This window comes from Anabrus simplex, chromosome 5 (genome assembly GCF_040414725.1).
Source record: "Anabrus simplex isolate iqAnaSimp1 chromosome 5, ASM4041472v1, whole genome shotgun sequence".
NCBI classification, from domain to species: domain Eukaryota; kingdom Metazoa; phylum Arthropoda; class Insecta; order Orthoptera; family Tettigoniidae; genus Anabrus; species Anabrus simplex.
Window position 1 is genome coordinate 36,367,678 of NC_090269.1, and position 21,188 is coordinate 36,388,865.

Below are 21,188 nucleotides of genomic sequence, written 5' to 3' on the forward strand. Positions count from 1 at the left end.
AAATGTCCTTATGAAAACAGCAGTCATTTTATTTGTGCAGTGTAACATTTAAAAAGTATGTATCAATGCCCACTCGTACTGGCTTGTGCAGCGAGCGCACTTTCCAGCTGAGCTCTAGGTCACGAATAAACCGAAATTTTTGGAGTTTTGATAAAAGCAAATTCTCTTTCCAATGTGCTTGTGATTAGTGATGGGCAGAATTAAATATATAATGCATTGGAGATATTTTGAGAATCGATACTTACATTGGAAACCACATTTTTAAGTTCAACATAACCTTTAAAATTTGATTTAGGTCTAATTTACGTGGTAAAAGATTTCCAGAAACTTACTACAAACATTATACCAGTGACCAAATTACAATAGAAGATAAAAAGGAAGGGATTTTGCCATTAAGTTGGGTGCCTGTGTATCTGATGTGCTTTATTTTATTAAATTAGAGAATTAAAAACTACATATTTGCAATTGATTGTTGTTCAATTTTGTCGATGAGCTTGGCTAATCAAAGTTGCTGATATGAAAGAAGTTTTCATGAGAAACTAACAATGTTTCCCTGGTAAAACTGAATGTAAATTATTGAGATTTTTAGCTCATGTAATTAACCCACTGACATACTAATTTTAATGTACTGAACATGCACATGTATACCATTTTTTCATGTATAAGATATAGTTTTACGCTACTAAAATTTATACATGTAATCCACAACATACTGAATTTTGGGAACAATTTATGTAAGTTTCAATGGTGAAACACCTAAAAATACTCCAGGAAATGCAAAGCCACCAAAGACTTTCACAGTCGTATCTTGCTTTCAATACAGTCACCACATGGTTTATGGTTATAAGCCTTGTAAAATGTTCCCAGTGAACTCATATAGTGTGAGTTGGTTTTTTTCTGTGAATAACTGATCGGCAAGACGTTTCTTTCAGTAGTTATCTTATCCCATAACGAGTTGTGAATCACATGTTGAGAAATGTATAGAGGGGAGGGATCAGGAGGGAGGGTCCTCTTTATGATGGGTTTTATTCCAGAATTTCATATAAAATCATATTTGGATGGTTTATCCCCTGCTTTATTCCATTCCCAGCCATCTTCCTTTGTCTTTTTGGAGGCAGGATGGACTTCATTATCATCGTCACTTTCAAACACAACATCATTGTCACATGTTTGTTATGCTGCTATAATTTTCACTGCTAGTAAATGAAATAGTTTAATTTTATAAAACTACATCACTGCCCAATTCACTCTGACCATCCCATAATATACGTTCAATTTTATTCCTTGTAATACAGTATCTATTAGGGCTGGCCATTTCTGTTGATTATCAAGCAGGTAATTGCCCTTTTGGAGAGAAACTGCCTGGTGCGTGATGCAATCTATGATGTTCGTTCCAACTTCGAGAGAGAGAGAGAGAGAGAGAGCAGATTCTCAACTTTCAGATGGTATACTGCAGGTCATGCCATCTATGGACAGAAGGCTTGAACTAGTTGCACAAATCTTACCTCTCAGTAGACCGCCTGCCAGGTGTCTGTGTATGAATGGTCACTGCACACGCGGCTGCCTGGTAGGCGGTAAAGTATGCCAATGAGTTAATGTCTGAAGCCGGCAGCACAGTCTAGCTTGCCTGCCTCTCACCCGGAGGCCCTGGGTTTGATTCCTGGCCACGTCATGCATTTTTACCTGGATATGAGGGCTGGTTCTAGGTCCACTTAGCCTACGTGATGACCATTAATTGAGGAGCTATCTGATGGTGAAATTGTGACCTCGGTCTAGAGAGCCTGGAATAATGGCCGAGACTATTCGTCACACTGACCATGCGTCACTTCGTAACCTGCAGACTTTCGGGCTGTGCAATGCTCACTTGGTAGGCCAAGGACCATTATTAGGGGTGTCGTTTGGTTTGTTTTAGGAGTGTTTGTAAGATTATATACAATTCTACATATTTAATTATTGTAATGTTTAGCAAAATTGTTGATGATTTAAATTCATTCCCAGATTTTCCAGTTTTTCCCAGGGTCCCCCCCAAAAATGGAGAATTGAGGTTCCACTGTATTATAAACCAGCTGTTGATTAATGTAATGTTGAAAATGACCACAGTGCAACAATGTAAGATCACGTTGACTGTATTTTCCTGTTCTGTATTGCATATTACAAAATACCAATATTACTGCAGGGGACGTTTTAATCTATGAATACAATCTTATAAATTCTGTCAACCATTGTGTCCTTTGAACTGCAAAGTATACTTAGGGTTACCATATTTCTGAAAGAAAATACAAGGACAATTTTTGACATTTTAGTAAAATATAACCTCCTTAGAAATGTGACTATTGGACGAGTTGGCCGTGCGGTTAGGGGCATGCAGCTCTGAGCTTGCATCCAGGAGAAAGTGGGTTCAAACACCACTGTCAGCAGTCCAGATGATGGTTTTCTGTAGTTTCCAATTTTCACACCAAGCAAATGCTGGGGCTGTACCTAAACTAAGGCCATGGCCACTTCCCTCCCACTTCTATTTCTTTCCTATCCCATCATCACCATAAGACCTATCTGTGTCGGTGCGATGTAAAGCAAATTGTAAAAAATGAAATGTGACTCTCTAGGTACTAGATGAAAAAGATCCAGCTATGGGCTCCTTCGTGTACCATGTGAACTTTTGTGGGGATGCGGCTTTTCCTATGATATCTTCATCACTTTTTATTAGTTCCTAAGCCAGGATGAGTAGCTCAGGCAGTAGATCGCTGGCCTTCTGAGCTCAAGTTCGCATTCCAGTGGTATTTACCGCTCCAAATCTCCCTGGCCTGAGAGACGGTGCTACCCTGTACAAGGCCCGCTCTAGCCCTTCAGGGTACGGAACAAAAACTTTTGTAGTTAGTTGGATGATACCTAGGTTAACATCCTTGACAGATTATCTGAACACAACCTCAGAGTATTAAAAAGGGGGACAGGACACAGCCCTGGCGCACTCCTCTCTGTATAGCTATATCCTCAGTTGTGTCTCACTCTATTTTTCTATACTGAGTCATTTATAATTTTAGCAAACTGCAAGTAGAAGTTGTGTGATACTACTGAAGTATTTCATACTTTTTGTGTCCTTTTAATGTCATTTAAATTTTTAATATCCTTTTAATTTATTATGATTTATGTAAGTACCTTGAGAGACTCAGCCCATGATGGTTTTGGGCAGGGTGCAGCAGTGTCACCAATCACCAACTGCAGCTTCCGCTGGAATAAGATGAGCACACAGTCCATGATCCGCATAATGAGGTGTGGTGGACGACCCAGTTTACGCACAGTAGCTGAAACAATCACATTACTGTTATGACTCACAGCAAAAGTCTGTATCCAAGGAGGTTGGAATGAAAATGTGTAAGTCTGCGTGGGTAGAGTACACATAAAAGGAAAATATGGGTCCAAAATTTTCGGCTGCAGCCTTCGTCAGTGGAGGATAGAAAGTTTTATGTTTCATGTTTCATAATTCGAAAAATATTTGAGCAAATTAGGAAAGATATGAGGGGACTGCTTCTAACTTCAATTTCAACCTATCTTGGAATCTTTACTCTTTCATCATTTAGCAAACACGAGTCTACTTTTACAAAGAAGTTATTGCAAACATTAATATCACACACAAAATAATTATGAGTCAGTTTTATGTCCTTTATAGGTATAACTTTCTTCTATTTTGAAAAAGCATCACTCTATTTAGGTGGTCTAAAGAAATGTCTACCTGAAGAAGATCTGTTATACCCAGATCTACATCCAGGTAAGCAACATGCAGTCATGTTGCAGTGCTTAGTTTTTCCATGCTGCTGTCTTCAAACACAATCACACTTAATTTTACACACAATGCTCACCAACTAATTAAGCAAGAAGTTGACAACTACAATGTCTAAACATTTTTGCATTCGCAAAGAATAGCAACAAAACAATAGGCAATTTTTATGATAACTTGCGATAACCATGACCATGTACTTATGCCAATACTAGCATACTGCTATCTCGGACAACAGTACTACTGCTGTTTGGCAGGACCACAACTCTCTTCAGTTGGCTTACGAGTAGATGCAGAAGAGCTCACACATCTTCTTCAATACATTATTATGTGACTGTGTTCATTTGTTGTATAACACATCTACTGCTGAATATCATTAGGGCCAGTTTTGGTACATCAAACCTATCAGAATATATTGCTATGAACACTTGTAGTATAAAAACACACACCAATGTATGTAGCTAAGGTCAGCTATAGTACACCAAACTTATATTAGTTTACGACACCTACCGATGTGTGCTGGTTTGATGGTGTTCAATGCTGCTTCTGCCTCTTCCAGAGCAGGCTTGGCAGCCTCAAGTTTTTTCTCAGCACGTGCCTTTTCATCTGTGATGTAATCTACAAGTGCTTCTGCCTTCTCTTTCACCTTCTGCACCTGGTTCTTGACAATCTCTGCCTGTTTAGCTCGGTCTGTCACCTCAATAAGAACCTGTGTGAGATGATATCGAACTTCCAATGTTTATTCTATTTTCTTATTATTATTAACACATACATCGCAAATGGGAAATATCCCGGTGGCAATGGTTACTTACAGTAGTGCAAAAATAAAGGAAAGTTTACATAATAACCCAACAATAACAACAGCAGCAGCAGCAGCAGCAGCAGCAGCAACAACGACGACAACAACAACAACAACAACAACAACAACAACAAACAACAACAACAACAACAACAACAACAACAACAAGAGTACAACAAGCAATTTCATGGAAAGAAAATATTACAAGAAGTACTACTAGTTTAACATTCTAAATTCTCAACTCAACGATAACCATATGATTACAATTACGGTAGAACTTGGTTAATTTGAAAGTTTCTCATTTGTGTGAAAATCTGAATATTTCTCGCAGTTCCTTGACATTCCTATACAACACTGTTAAAAGTTCATGTTTAATTTGAATATTATATTGTTTAAATCAAAGTAAAAATCCCATATTAGAACTCATTTTCAAAAAAAATGTTCAAGGATGATGGGACACTGCCTGGTTGGAAGAGAAAAGTAGGAAGAATCATGCTGTTGCTGGAAACATAACTTTAATGGTTGGAAAGCTAAGAAAAGGTTCAAAATCTTGGCAACCTGAGGGTACATTCTAGTCTTCTGTGTAGTGAACTCTTGAGTTTCAGTAAATGGAAAATCTGCTTATTAGACCTAAACCCAAAACTGCACATTGATTTGATTGAGAGCTGTCAGCAGATTTTCAGACATTCCAATGGCTACTTAAGGCTTGGAAGGCAGAGTATGGGGAGACTTTATAAAATCATTATTAGCTTACAAAGCTTCCACCAAGAGCTCAAGTCTGTTTAGAACATAAGCCTCTCCATAGCATTCTAACCTCCTGCCATTACTTTCGTCTAGTCCTCCCCTATTTTCTTCATCCCCATCTCCACTCCTTACAGCCATTTGTCCCTTAGTCTGTTTCTTATTCTCTTGCCTTCCAATCCCATCTCATGCATCTTTCTTGCTCCATTCTCTTCATGTGTATGCCTTGATTCCTCTATCCTGCCAACCTGGGTCCAATGTTTGGGTAGCCAGGCTCTGTCTGTCACAAGTCGGGACATAGGGAGTGTGTTAGAGGAGTAACACCTCCCTGTAAAACCTTGAGCCAGCTGGCCCCACTGGTAGTAACCCTTTCAGGGTTACAGGTGAAGATGGTCAACAGTTTGGATGGTGGAAGAGGACTTATCAACTCAATGGCAGACAAAGCAGAACTATCTTCTTCTAGCAGAGTTTGTACTTCAGTAAAGCACCTGCAAAAGGCGTACTTTAGGGGAGCGGCCTTATTCAACACCTGGAAGTATGTATAAACGTTGTAAATGAATTAGGGGACTATTAAAGGCAAAGGAAGGTTCACTCCGGCAGAAAAATCCTCGACTGTGACAGGTCTAGCAAATCAGTGGAGAAGGTACACAATAAAACTTGCTTTTGAAAAGAAGAAAGAGCATCAGAAAGAATAGAAAAACACAGACTGTGCTTAATTCTTAATTCTTCTCATACTTTAGGAACAAATGATAACTCCTTAGAACCCAAAGCTAGTCCAGGGAATGATAGAAGAAATAACACTGGAGTAGACCTTTCTTTAAGTTGCATCGACACAGATAGATCTTATGGCGATGATGGGACAGGAAAGGGCTATAAATGGAAAGGAAGCAACCATGGCCTTAACTGAGGTACAGCACCAGCATCTGTCTGGTGTGAAAATGGGAAAGCACGGAAAACCATCTTCAGGGCTGCCAACAGTGGGGTTCGAACCCACTATCTCCCAAATACTGGATAATGGCCGTACTTAAGAGACTGCAGCTATTGAGCTTGGTGGAGTAGATAAAATAATTGAAGTGTTCCAAGACTGTGGATTGTAACACTAAATATAGAAACACTGCTTAGGAAGGTGGAATAGATAACAGATGTGATGGAAAGAAGAAAACTGAATTTGCTCGGATTGGCAGAAACAAGATGGAAAGGGGAAGGTAGAATATAACTGAAAAGAGTTTCCAAATTATACTGGATTGGAAGTGAGGAAGTGGGAATAGTAGTGACAGGTGGTTTAAAGGAGGAAGTAAAGGGAATAAGTGACCAAATAATAAAAGTAAAAAAACAAAAAGCGCTATAAAGTGAAGGAATCTGGAGATAGCAGAAGTGTATGCCCCTCATGTAGACTGCACAAGAAAAAGCTTTGAAGAAGAAATGCAGAAGTAGCTGGGTGGAAAGAATTTGTTAGTGATGGGGGATTTGAATGCATGCGTTGGCAAGGAAAGGCAAGGATACTTGATAAAATATCCATCATTAATTGCTGATGGAATAAATAACAATGGCCAGGCTTTGCTGCTGACCCTAAACCAATAAGGGAATGTACACTGCTTCTTTTTGCATTGCAACAGTGTTCCACATCAGGATATCTGTTTTTGTGAGATTTGTGGTACTATTTAATTCAGGTTTTTTCTGGACCCTTCAGGTTCAAATTAACCAAGTTTATATGACATTTATGAAATTATGGAGAAAAGGAAATTTCATTCCTTAATATTCTTTAAGAAAATCATGATTTGCAAACACAAAGTGAATCTGTTCATTAGAAAAATATTTTTTCCCTGTCTGGGAATGTGGTTTGCTTTTTAAACATTGTTCTAAATGACTTTAGAAGACAGCCTGAAATATTAACTAGAGGACAAGAAAGGTGACACAAACTTTCTAGTACTGCACCTGACTGTTTGGAATCTTTGGGTTCAAGATAGAGTGAAGCTGTCTTTTCAAATCATTCCTGTTTAAATTCTCCTATTTTTCTTCTTTTTAAATATTTGTTATTGTTTACCTTAATATTAAGAAACCACAGTAAAAAAGTAGAATTGTAGGAAATAAGAAATCCACTTGAATGTAATATCAGATGAAGTTGTTTGATCTCGGATTCATATCACTAAATAAGATTACATTATTATCTAGTTTAATCCATTAAGATTTCTTCCCAGTTCTTTTGTACATTTTACAAACTTTTTTCTGTTACTAAGGTGATTTTCACCTTCCATTCTATTTTTCTCCTTCATCAAAGAAAGTGCTAAATATATTATTTATCAGTCCTTTTCTAGCCTTATTGATTTTGATCTGGTCATCTTCCTTTCCAGCATTGCTCTCAGGATACTTATTGCTTCCATCTAGGTGATAGAGACAAACCAGTTTAGTCTGCTAATCTTTATGCTTTTCCCTATCACAACTATCCCAAGTGTGTCCTATATCTCCTTGTTCTTTAAAGATCCTTCTTGCTTTTCTGAACAATTAGAATTTTCATTTCCGTTTCTCAGATTCTGCTTGATGTATCCTGTTGTTGATCTCCTGTGTTTTAATCTCAAGATCGTCCGGCTCCATGGCTAAATGGTTAGCATGCTGGCCTTTGGTCACAGGGGTCCTGGGTTCGATTCCCGGCAGGGTCGGGAATTTTAACCATAATTGGTTATTTCCGCTGGCACAGGGGCTGGGTATATGTGTTGCCTTCATCATCATTTCATCCTCATCATGATGTGCAAGTCGCCTACAGTCGTCAACTCAAAAGACCTGCAACTGGCGAGCCGAACTTGTCCTCGGACACTCCCAGCACTAAAAGCCCTACGCCATTTCATTTCATCCCAAAATCAATCAATCAATCAATCAATCAATCAATCTAAATAAATAAATAAATAAATAAATAAATAAATAAATAAATAAATAAATAAATAAATAAATAAATAAATAAATAAATAATCATTCAATTCTCTTACTGATATTTAGAATACTCTTTGAGGAAGAAATCTACTGATGAACCAGTACTTGTTGTAACCACAAAGATGCACACACGAGATACTGTCAGTTATGTACACTATTTTATTTACAAATTATATACACACATTAATGAACCCCCATCTTGACAAACACTTGACTGCTACATTAGCATGTCAACCAATTACCAACACAACACAATCGCACAAATTTGTGCAACATGAGTTCACACACTCAACTAACAACTTTCACTAACAAGTCTAACTAACAACTCGACTCAACTCCCTGGCCAGGCTTCTAGAAAAGTATGACACAACATGTTTTCTCAAATTTTCTCCAGTCTTCAATAAGCTATGTACAAATGAATAGAATGTTCTATACAACTCTAGTGACAAAGATGCATTGTTCTGGACTCTTACCCTGTGTTGCACAACATTACATTGGATTTATGCATCATATTTACAGGTAATAATAAATTATATACTATTAGTTAGTGTTCTTACATTAAATAAAGTCTTATTAATATAAATACAGCAGATGAATTGTGACATAACTTCACATGTTTTGTTACACAAAACAGATCATACGACACACAAATAATAAATGATACAGCCACAATTTATACCAAATAAAGTATGTACATAACTACATAAATGATGATGATGATGATGATGATGATGATGATGATGATGATGATGATGCCTACTAATCGAGTTCGATATTTTCAATATTTACCCATGGGTTTAGATAATTGTTTCCAAGTTATACTAGTCCATTACACTTTCATCATACTAAGATTTTGTGAAAGACAAGCAAACATCCAGAAGGTGTGAAATTGACAATCTGTTGAGCGAGCAGTTGAACATAAGTTACTATAGGGTACTCACTCGCTCTGCCTTCTCAGAAGCAAGGGCCAGATCTTGTTCCATGACTGCCAGGTCCTTCTTCAGTAACTCAACAGAATAGGATGCCTCCTCTAACTTTGCCAGGCCAATGTCCATACGTTTTGCTGCTTCTCCTAACTCCAATTGCTTCTGCTGATAGATATTCTTGTAGCCATTGATAAAGTTTAAGTATGATTTTGGTGTCACATGTGTTGCTCGCCTGAACCTAAAGAGGATAAAACACAAGCGAGCTTGTATATCATGTAATCTTGTAATCTTATGATTAGGGTTCGTATTTGATGGCATACACAATTACATTTACATCAGATTGCTTGGTCATCTAATAAACTTTGGAAGAAAAATGATATCCGAGGTGGAAATATTTTCCCTGAGGAATAAAAATTCTTAATTTCTTCTAGAGAATCCAAAAGACTGTCTACTATGATGATATTTTTAGTACAATTGTAAATGACGCAGGGAATAAAAGTCTTTTGGGTACATCAAATGATGTAACTGTTCCTTTCATCTATTTTCTTAAATATGTACAGTGACATTTGGCAGGGTGAAAGCGTTTCATGGGGATCACCAAGTATGTAGGTGTTAATATAAAGAAAGATCTCCAAAGGAGAGGCATATAAGTCACTGGTAAGACCCCAGTTAGAGCATGGTTCCAATGTATGGGACCCTTAACAGGTTTACTTGATTCAAAAACTGGAAAAGATCCAAAGAAAGGCAGTATGATTTGCTCTGGCTGATTTCCAACAAATGAGGTGTTATGAAATTGTTAGAATCTTTGGCTGGGAAGACTGCACCAACATCTTGTATTATATGGCTCAGGCTTTCTGGGTATTGTGTTGTGTTCTGTTTTGTAGAAGTCTTATCACCCTTCTCTTAACAAATTACATACTTTCCTTGACAGCTGCATATTTAGTTTTCAAACACCTGATTCTCGTTCAATATGTTGTGTTCTGGAGTATGGTGTTGATACACCCACTGCATCGCTACAGTCTTCCATAAAAAGTACCACTGCTTCATCACAATGCCTATAAATTTGTCAAGATTCATTCTGCAAAATATTTCTCTAAAATGGTATAAAATACCTGTGCATCCATGCGAGCATATTCATATTCATGCTAACACTACTTCACATAAACAGTCAGAAAGGGGGTGAGACAGCCAAGTGATATAGTCATTGGCTTCCCTCCAATGTGGCTGTGGTTTAAATCCTTAGACAATGCATGAGGGATTTTTTAAATGAAAAGCTTTGTCCTTGTGGTTTGGATTCCACATAAATTTGTGTTATCGCCGCAATACGAGGTTCAGTAACCATACTACGCAACCATCTATATAACACTTGAAGAACTATACATCATGCCACATTCCAAATTCGTTCTAAACTTATTCCTGAGCCTTGTGATGGGTATTTCTATCTGGTATATTAGCAAACTTAGAAGACAAAATACTGTGTAGTTGATATACTTTGTCCTTGTGGCAGCCTCCTCATGGGGGAAGTTGTATTAATAAAATAATATAATATCTTTCTTACTTTTAAAACCTCCACTCAAGCTTATTCTTCTACTTATGTCATTCCACATCAACTCACTACTGACAGCTCAAAACATACCATATAGCCAAGCATCTTGTCTCCTTACTCCCAAGTCTTTCCAGCCCAAAGTTTGCAACATTTTAGTAACACTACTACTTTGTCGGATATCACCCAGAACAAATCGTGTTGCTTTCCTTTGAATTTTTCCTACTTCTCGTGTCAAGTAATCCTTGTGAGGGTCCCATACACTGGAGCCATACTCCAAATGCAATCTTACCAGAGACTTATACACTCTCTCCTTTACATCCTTTTTTTTCTTTTTTTCGTTGCTAGTGATTTTACGTCGCACCGACACAGATAGATCTTATGGCGACGACCTTTACATCCTTACTACAATCCCTAAATACTCTCATAACCATTTGAAGAGATCTGTAACATTTCTGAACTAAATATCATATATTCTAATATTCAACTTAAAATTTTGTATTGGATTATGCTGTGACAATGTGACCTTTATTGATATCTTTAAAAAATGATAAGGCATAGCTGTATAGTGGTATAAAATGATTCAATTTAACAGAAAATGACATCAATGGCATCAGTTTCATGACAGATGAAGGAAGAAAAGAAATTACATTCCCTCAAAGAATCAGGATATACAGTAAAAGAACTTCCGCATCTCCATTTGAATGGCTCTTGAAGTTTCACTTCTAAATTCACTTTGATAGTATAAACTGTTATGTACTTAGTTCTGAAAATACAGTAACTCAGGTGTATGACTGTTGCACATATATTTGGTGATTCTCTGTTATACCTCTGGAAATACTCCACGCTGGTAGTGGCGACTACATCTTGTATTGAGCCCAACGCATTCACCAGCTCCTCCTTCACTTGATCTGTGCAGGCGATCTCAAACTCGGTGAGGAAATGTTTGGCGACTAGCACCAGCGCATCCTTGGGCCAGGGTTGGAACCAGTCAATGGTGCAACCTGACACTAGAGCTGGGAAGCGCATGGCTCGGTTACGGAACTTCTCACCGACCTGGAACATAACCCGCACTTTGTTTAGTTTTATTTTTCAGTTGGCTCTAATATTTATGAAGTTAATGCATTCCTAGGGATACCACCTGTCCCGTATTATACAAGTCCTGTATTACAGGCTAAACTGACATGTCCAATATTTTATTTTTCAGTAAAACATTTAAAAAATAAGACATTTTCAGAAAGGAGAAAATTAAAGATTTCATGCAATTTTATAATGATGCTCTAAAATATCTCCTCTAATCCTACGTTTTCTCTGAAGACAATGTTGTGGCAAAGCCACAAGTGTTTGAAGTAAAGCAGTCACATTTTCTTGCCTGGATTTCTTTTTTTAAAATGGAATTTAGCAAAGAAAAATTAGGGCGTTCGCATTAACTGAAATAAGGTTGGTACTATGTTGCCCCAAGCCTAGGTCTTTGTGGGGTCAGTAGCACGTTAGAAGTGTGAGCCATGTATTCAGTATGGCTGCATGTTCTCACAAGCACTCACTTCAGGGCTAAAGAAAAGCCTAGGGTTATTGAAGGTGCAGAGTACATTGGTAACTTGTATAACTGTTAGGTTCTTCAGTCTTTTGAAACTAATTTATTTATAAATATAAAAATTTAGAAAATACCTGAAAAAGAAAACATACAATAATAGATTATATCTGAATAAGAAACAACTTAATTAAAAGAGATTGACGCGTTTCATTCTTGAAAGAGTCCGGCTCCATGGCTAAATGGTTGCTTTCTGGCCTTTGGTACAGAGGGTCCCAGGTTCGATTCCTGTTGAGGTCGAGAATTTTAACCTTCATTGGATAATTACAATGGCTCGGGGGCTGGGTGTGTGTGCCATCTTCATCACATTAGAATTTATCATGTAAAAATTTAGCACTTCCATGAAGTGATGAAATATTCAGTTGAAGTTCATAAGCAACGTGCTTCATGAAAGTGCTACATTTTTACATATATCCTTTAGAGTGTGAACATTATCATATATTTTGTGTTATGTGTGTTCTGCCCTGCTCTTTCAATCAGCCGATGATGGCACCAAATATGTCTCAAAACCGGTTCCGAATCAAACATGTTGGAACATAAGTTTGTGCAACTGTATATCAGTGTATTAACTCTATTTTTAACATTGTGATTCTCAGTTCAATAAGGAACAATTATGAAGTTTTCAACTTTTAAAAACCAGACATCACACTCATTTCAACACAGGTGAAACTAGCTGATTACTAATATCAGGGGAAGGTAAATAAACCACATGACAGCAAGTGAACATTATGATGTGTTTCTTAAAAGAGCATGGGAAGATTATGATGTGTTTCTTAAAACAAGTACATCATTACGAAGAACTATAGGATTGATTAATTGTACATAAAACACAAATTTAAAGCCATTTAAAAACATCCCTCCTAATATATTAGGGTGCACGGATTATTCAATGGTGTGGAATACTTGTGTATATATGGTAATATTGTTGGGATGTTAAAAATACCTCCGATGGCATACTCCACATCACTTAATGTTAACTACATTAACGCAGCCTTAAGGAGCCTCCCAGAGGAGTTCTGCTTTGCTGCTAGCAAATCAGAATGTCAAAATAGGCACAAAGTCAACCTAAATATTATCTCTTCAGAAGGCCTAAAAACTGGTAGCTGTAAGATGATTATTAATCTTATTATTTAGTTATTATTATTTTTTTTTTTGCTAGTTCCTTTATGTCGCACCGACACAGATAGGTCTTATGGCGACGATGGGACAGGAAAGGGCTAGGAGTGGGAAGGAAGCAGCTGTGGCTTTAATTACGGTGTAGCCCCAGCATTTGCCTGGTGTGAAAATGGGAAACCACGGCAAACCATTTTCAGGGCTGCCGACAGTGGGGTTCGAACCTACTATCTCCCGAATACTGGATACTGGCTGCACTTAAGCGACTGCAGCTATCGAGCTCGGTTAGTTATTATTATTATTATTATTATTATTATTTATGCCTTTGCTGGCAAGATGTAGTGTTTACAGTGCACTATGTCTTCTGGTATGGGCTAGGATAAATTTGTTACTTTCATTGACCTGTCCCAGTCTCATCCTTGGCTTTGACAATGTGAAAGTGACTGAGGTATAAGTGATGGTAGTAATACCATTCTTTATGCAGCCAGTCCCTGGTATGAATGGTGTGAAAATATCGTTCATAGGGTTGCTTGGTGCATGCATTCAGCCGGCCGACCGACCGACCGACCGACCGACCGTAGGGAACTTGAAATATTTGTTCCGAATGAGTAAATTTATAATACCAATATAAATGGTCCGTTATTGGACATTATCAATTTTCCAGCTAACTACAGTATATCATCTGATGGCCAGGCAGACATCAGTTTTTGGTAATGAGACAGAGTCTCTCAAAGTACATTGGCACTGCCGGTGGTTCCAAGTATCCTCGCAGTGGCCTCCACGGTATGCACTAGCCATGCGTCTTAGTGGGTGTGCTATATACCAACTGAAGAGCCCAACTTAGCACACTGGGGCGAAATGCTGGCAACCAGAAATGAGATAGCTGGAAAATTTATAATGTCCAATAACGAACCATTTATATTGATATTGTAAATTTACTCATTCGGGACAAATATTTCAGGTTCCCTATGGGAATCAACACCTATATCATCTGATGGCCAGGCAGGCATCAATTTTTGGTAATGAACCGTAGACTCTCAAAGTGCATTGGCACTGCTGGTGGCTCCCAGTAGCCTGCGCAGTGGCCTCCAAGGGGGACACACACACACGTCGTCTTTCATCAATGTCTCTAAAGTGGACTACTCAACACTTCCCAACATCTCCACTTCTTTTTGATCGGCCAGGTGACGCCACACCTCTACTTTTGCACCCCACCAAACTAACAAAGCAAACAGGCTGACACCAACCTGGAAGTTGGCCTTCCCATCATGCCAAACTGCATTGTCCACGATGTTGATCTCACCTATTCTGAAGAAGATCTCCTCCACTTCTTTCACATTAACTGCATCCCAGTTACAAATGTATCTCGGGTACAGGACAACTTTATCCCAACATGTCGGGTCCTTCTACAACTACTCACAGAAGACGCCATACAGCAATTGATCCACGCCGGTGTGTACTTATCCAGCTCCATGCATCAAGTGGAATCTTGTCCGCCGTACTTTGAAGACGCTTTTAAGCCCCTCGCTATAACAATGTCACCTCCATGGATACCACTACCACAGACTTCGTCCTCCACCTACACCACCCCTGTTCCCACCACCACTACTACCACTACCACTACCTCTGCTCGCACTTCCCCCAACGTTCTTATAATCACTACAGTTATGTCCCATTCTTCTCCCCTTCTGAAGTCTTCTCTCCCCATCCATCCCACCCCTCATCAACCTAGTCCACAAAATGCTTCACTACAGCCGCCTGGAGAGGAAACTGCCACCACTCCTTCAGCCGACACAGCACGTCCACCATTGTCACCACTGCCGCCCGACTGCAATACCCTCTACACCTGCGTTTTTTGCGGCGTGAACCCTAGTATTTTACCTGAAGTTATAGCCCATGAACTCCACCAGGCAGGACTCCCAGTGAGAAGGGCGTTTAGGATTCACAATGCAGATGGCCCTATATCCTTAGTAAGACTTCACCTTCCAACTCCCGAAGCCACTCAACGCCTCATTGACTGCGGGATACATCTTTACGGCCGCCACCATTGTGTTGAACCGTCTCGTTCTCCTCCTTAACCTTTCACCGCTATACCACACCCCGACGACATCCCCGGCCTGCCCCTCCTCCCCAACCATTTAGTCCACATATCCGTTTATATCGACCCTCACTCAGTTACTTTTCACCACCACCACCTACCTCAAACCTCCTCCGTCTACTACTCACTTCACTTGTTAACATCTCATCCTTATTATATATCCTTGCCCTCCACATTACCCCTTGCACCCCCGTTTAAACCATCCCTTCTTTGCATCTCTGTTATACATGCACTTGTCTTTGTCTTTATCTACTTTTATATACAGTATTTAATTATGTACCTATGTCTAAACAATATTGTAATCAGTCATGAAGTTCAATAAAACTTAACCCAATGGCCATAAATTCCCCTTCCATCTCCTTAATTTCTCACATCCTCTACCCAACTTCCTCTAGGTGGTCCGCCCCACCCCTTCAGGGTGGGGAATGAAAGTATTTGATGATGATGATGATGATGATACCTCCATGGTATGCACTGGCCATGCATCTTGGTAGGTGTGCTATGTACCAATTGAAGAGCCCAACTTAGCACACTGGGGTGAAACGCTGGCATCCAGGAATGAGTTAGCTGGAAAATTTATAATGTCCAATAACGGACCATTTATATTGGTATTACATACCACATAGTCGAGCATCGTGTGTTCTTACTCCCAAGCCTTCCTGACCCAAAATGTATGTATCAAAATCCACAACCAATATCAAAAGAAAAACATGAACACAAGATTAGAATAAACTGTACAGAGTATTAAAAAAAAACAAAAAAACGCACACACGCACGCACACACACAGACACAATATTTAAAATACAAAACAACTCAAATATACACTCATGTTCATAAAAACCAGAACACCTTGAAATATAGGAATTTCAAATTCACAGGACATATGCATTAGTGTGTTTTGAAGAAATAATTAGTATCTGAACCATGTCAGACCTCAGGTTCAAGGTCCACATCGATATCTCGGCACACCACCACCGACTGGTAAAATGTGCCTGCGGCTTTCGTTGTTGCTATAAACCAAAGGTAATGGATCAGTGTGACCTGAGCAGACATGCAGGATGCCTCGCAGACGTATGCTAGAACCATAATGTCAAATGAGTGAATTTGAAAGAGGGTGCTTTATTGGCATGAGAGAATGTGATCTATCCATTGGTAAATTGCTGCTTTTGTGGAATAAAGTGGGTCCACAGTGCAACAGGTGTGTACAAAATTGTTCACAGAAGGCTGTAGAACACGACAAGATAGGTCTGGTCACACCACCAAGACCACCCCCTGAGAAGATCAATACCTCATCCGAATGGCACTGCAGGACAGATTCACTTCCTTCTCGGCTCTGGTGCAACAGAGTAACAGTGTAACACATCAGACACTATCAGGAGTGACAGTCCGTCGCCATTTATTATGGTCTGGGTTACCAGCGCATCTTCCAATTCTCCACCTACCTTTGACTAATGTGCATAAACATGCTAGACTGCAATGGTGTATGGAACGACGTCACTGGGGACAGGAATGGCAGCAGATTGTGTTTTCAGACGAATCCAGGTTCTGTTTGTTTGAAAATGATGGACGCATTTTAGTTCACTGCAGACAGGAGGAGAGGCATCACAATGACTGCATTCGCACAAGACATACAGTGCCAACTTAAGGCCTTATGGTGTGGGGTGTTATCGGGTACATTCACAAATCACAGCTGGTGCGTGTTCAGGGCACTGTGACCAGTTTGACATACGTGAATGACAACCTGCGACCCGTAGACATACCTTTTCTGTACGACACCCAGACGCCGTATTTCAGCAGGACAATGCGCGACCACATGTTGTTGCACGAACATGTGCCTTCCTGTTGTCACAGGATGTCAAACTGTTGCCCTGGCTCGCCTGATCACGGGACTTGTTGCCAGTTGAAAATGTATGGGATATGGTGAAACGACGGGTGCGGCGCTGTGACCCAATGCCAACCACCAAAGATGAATGGTGGAACCAGGTGAATGCTGCATGGATGGTTATACCCCAGGATGCATTTCGCACCTTGTAAGTGTTGATGCCATCACGCATGGAACAAGTTATCAGTGCCCTTGGAGGACCCAGTGCCTACTAGGCAACAGGACACATACTGAACCTAGGTGACTGAAATGCTAATTGTTTCTGTAGAACATACTGATGAACATGTCCTGTGATTATGAACTTCCTATCTCTTAGTCTTTCAAGGTGTTCTGTTTCTTATGAACATGAGTGTATAAGGAGCTCAAATATCAGAGAATTATCAAGTCACTACTTTCATAAACTATCTTCTTTAACCTGGTTTATTGTTATATATTTCAACAATCAACATTTTAAAAGTGACATTTTATTTCTAGAGTATTTCTACACTGGCTACGAAGGTAATCCCAAAAATAAGGTCTCCTATTTTTTTTAATAAATACATAGACCTGTTTATTTCTACAATGGTTTACATCATTTTCCAACTTGAACATTTAGCTATTTTTCTACATAATCAACATTTCGGTCGGTGCATTTTTGTAGACGCTGTGACAGTTCTTGTATGCCCATGTCATACCAGCTCACCACCATGCTGTTCAGGAAGTTGTGAGCGGCACTTCGGGAAACCTCAGGAACCAAAGTGCAGAGATCATCCAGGGTGATCTGCCAATCTTCACACATGATTTGCTCAACCTACATGACTGTCTCGACCGAAGTTGACGGTCTCCCACTCCTTTGTTCGTTCATCGTGAATTTCAGTCTGATCGGCTGCAAACTCTCTACACCACTTCGAACATTTTTGACATCCATGCATGACTCACCATACACTTCCGTCAATTGGCAATGGATTTCAATCAGTTCAGTACCTTTTGCATTCAAAAACCGAATAACTGCGCGCACTTTGCACTTGGTGGTAACATCCAACGGGAGCTCCATTCTCAACCGCTGCCAAGCCAAGCCTGAGTGCCTCAGCGCGGCATGCGAATGTTTATATGCGAGCGCGGAAAACACTCTTCACAATATTGTGACCAACAGCCACACGAACAGAGTTCTGTATTTATAAAACAATAGGAGACCTTATTTTTGGAATTACCCTCGTAAATTGCTCATCTGCATAAATCAATTTATCACTTAATTAAACATTTGCATCTCAGTCTTTTAGTGAAAGCCCTGCAGAGTATATCAGTTCCTGAGATAGAAAATTATACCTACAGGTGAGAAGCAGAACACAACATGCAGGTTCTGGCAGGTGCGGTTGAGGAAGTATTCCATGACCAGTTCCTGGTTCAGTGATCGTTTGGGATTCTCACGCTTCATGACAGGTGTCAGCTCAGAAATTATTTCAGATTGTTCATCCCTCGTGAAGAGATTTGATATGACTCCTGTGACAAAACAGAGATTATTCTATGACATCCCAGTTTTAAATTACACTGATCAAATATGATATTCATACTACCTGGGAAATTAACTTAGGGAGCAGTTGTAATGGTAGTGTCCCCTCAAGGTGGTGTTATATTAAAATGTTAGGGCACACTGGTCAGTCAGTCTCGAAATGAAATGCTTCCATATATTATTAGCAGCTTACACATTAAAAAGTGTTTCTCACTTACAACCCATTGGGTGGCTGAAACAGCAGCGTTCTAGTTTCAAAATCACAATGTTTAGGGTTTAATTCTCCATCCATGCACTTTTACTTGAATAAGTATTTCATGAATTTTATTCAGTATCAGTATCGCATATTTTCTTAAAAGATTCACAAAACTTTTTAAATATCTAACATTATTTTCCAAATATATTTTCAAATTGAAGTATTTTTGTAGTATTTTATACAGAATATTGTGTCTAGAATCAAAATTTTGAAAGTAAGTGCTGTGATTCTTCCAAGAAATATTCATTATGAGACTACAGTTTTTACCTACTATCAATATGCAGCTGCACCTAAATACAAAAGTTCTCCATGTCCTGGGTTTTTCCTAACTAAGGCGAAAAGAGGGAATGTATGGGTCACCATGCGATTGAAAATAAGAAAGTCCACTTTAGTTCATGTTGACTTATGATTGCTCGCTGAAAATAATTTGATTGCATCAGAATCTTCAGCTACAATACCTCGTGCAGCTATAGGACAAGAACTTTAAGAAAATACACTACAAATGTATGATGAGAAAATGCTTGTAAGTGAAAAGACAGTGATGGATATGAATGAAGTTATCAACACTGTAACTACTATCTCTGCAATGCGGAAAATGCACGCTCGCGGGATACAAGCTAGGAGGAATTAAAAGAAAAAAGGTGAAGAGAAGAAGGAGAAAGGAATTTTAAGATGTGCTAATTCCTTCTTATTCTTTAATCTTCCTGAAGAACTTGAAGATTATTCATTGGACAAATATGAACCAGAATAAAGGTCGTCAATATTGCCAAAGCACATCCTTTGCAGACTTTGAAAATTCTGCAAAAGAAAGGATGTCTTGATTGATAAATTTCATTTTTGTTCCGTATTGATAGTCACCATAAGTCATAAATGAAAGAAAAGTTCCACCTAATCAATACTATTTTATTATCACATGTAGGACCGGTTTCAACCTCTCAGAAGGTCATCCTCAGCTACGCTAAAATTGCATTTACATACTATGCCTCATATTGAGAGCTAATGACATACTCTAGAATTCAACAATTTTATAGTGGTTATACCCATGCTAAGAATTCAATGTTTTACATAGTTACAATTACAAAAATTAATTGCTCTTATTACACTCAATGTACATATGTAAGAACTAATATGAGTTCGTCTTTTCTTTAACGTGATGAGTATGTCGCTCTGCTACCATACTGCAACCTCTCCAAAGGGTAAGGTTACAATTAATAGGTTTAATGAAGAGAAAATGTTTGCTACCGTAAAGCTTTCACTAAAAGTACTGTACACTAGGCATGTCAACATGTACGAAACTAAATTTGCAAGCACATTAATCACAGGAAATAAACAAACAGTTTAACCAACATGACTATTAAGAAAGGATAACCGGGAAGCGGCTGGGAACCATATCCAGGCGGTGGAAGGTATTGGTAATACTGAAGAAGCGAAGTCAATGTAATCCTAAACTTTACTTAACAATTTAGATTCAATTTCATATATAAAACAATAGCCAATATACCATTAAAATTCTGACGGCATAATTTCAACAACGATTACAATTTACAGTTTACATGAGGGTAGCATTTAGTTATTAAATTTCTTTTACACCGGAACATCACACATGACGTTCCACTGTCGTGGCGTTACCTTTAAAAACCCAAAACAATTTGAAATAAATTAAAGGAAGGTAACGTTATACTAAAGTGAAAAGATACATCTAAGGAGAAAAATATTTATGTATAATCATGGAGCAGAGCATCTTCGGTGGGTAGCCCCCTCAAAAACACTTCTGAGAAAGGGTATCCGACCTAAAGATGAATAATCCACGATGAAGCGGAATGAATGAGATAGTCCCGAGAAAAAAAAAAAAAATTTACTTATAAAGATTACTTCGAAAGGCGTATAACATTTAATTTACAAAACAACAAACGGGAACTATCTCTTAACAAAGTGAGGTGACTTACCGAAACGGCTAAGTCATAATGATAACATTTGGAAGCAGAAGGAAACACGGGTACGCTCCGGCAAGATAAATTAAATGAAACACTACATCTGAAACTGAATACCTGA

The 21,188-nt window shown here is 38.8% G+C and overlaps 1 protein-coding gene across 1 annotated transcript in view; it reads right to left on the minus strand.

The window, feature by feature from the left end:
* Positions 1 to 21,188, minus strand: part of Dhc1 (Dynein heavy chain 1) — a 443,578-nt gene that overhangs the window by 176,693 nt on the left and 245,697 nt on the right. Inside the window, exons 40-44 of the mRNA XM_068227758.1 lie at positions 18,701 to 18,870; positions 11,536 to 11,762; positions 9,179 to 9,401; positions 4,283 to 4,481; positions 3,154 to 3,299 (exon numbers count right to left, since the gene is read on the minus strand). Coding sequence (XP_068083859.1) covers positions 3,154 to 3,299; positions 4,283 to 4,481; positions 9,179 to 9,401; positions 11,536 to 11,762; positions 18,701 to 18,870 — 965 coding nt within the window. The remainder of the gene's footprint in view (positions 1 to 3,153; positions 3,300 to 4,282; positions 4,482 to 9,178; positions 9,402 to 11,535; positions 11,763 to 18,700; positions 18,871 to 21,188) is intronic.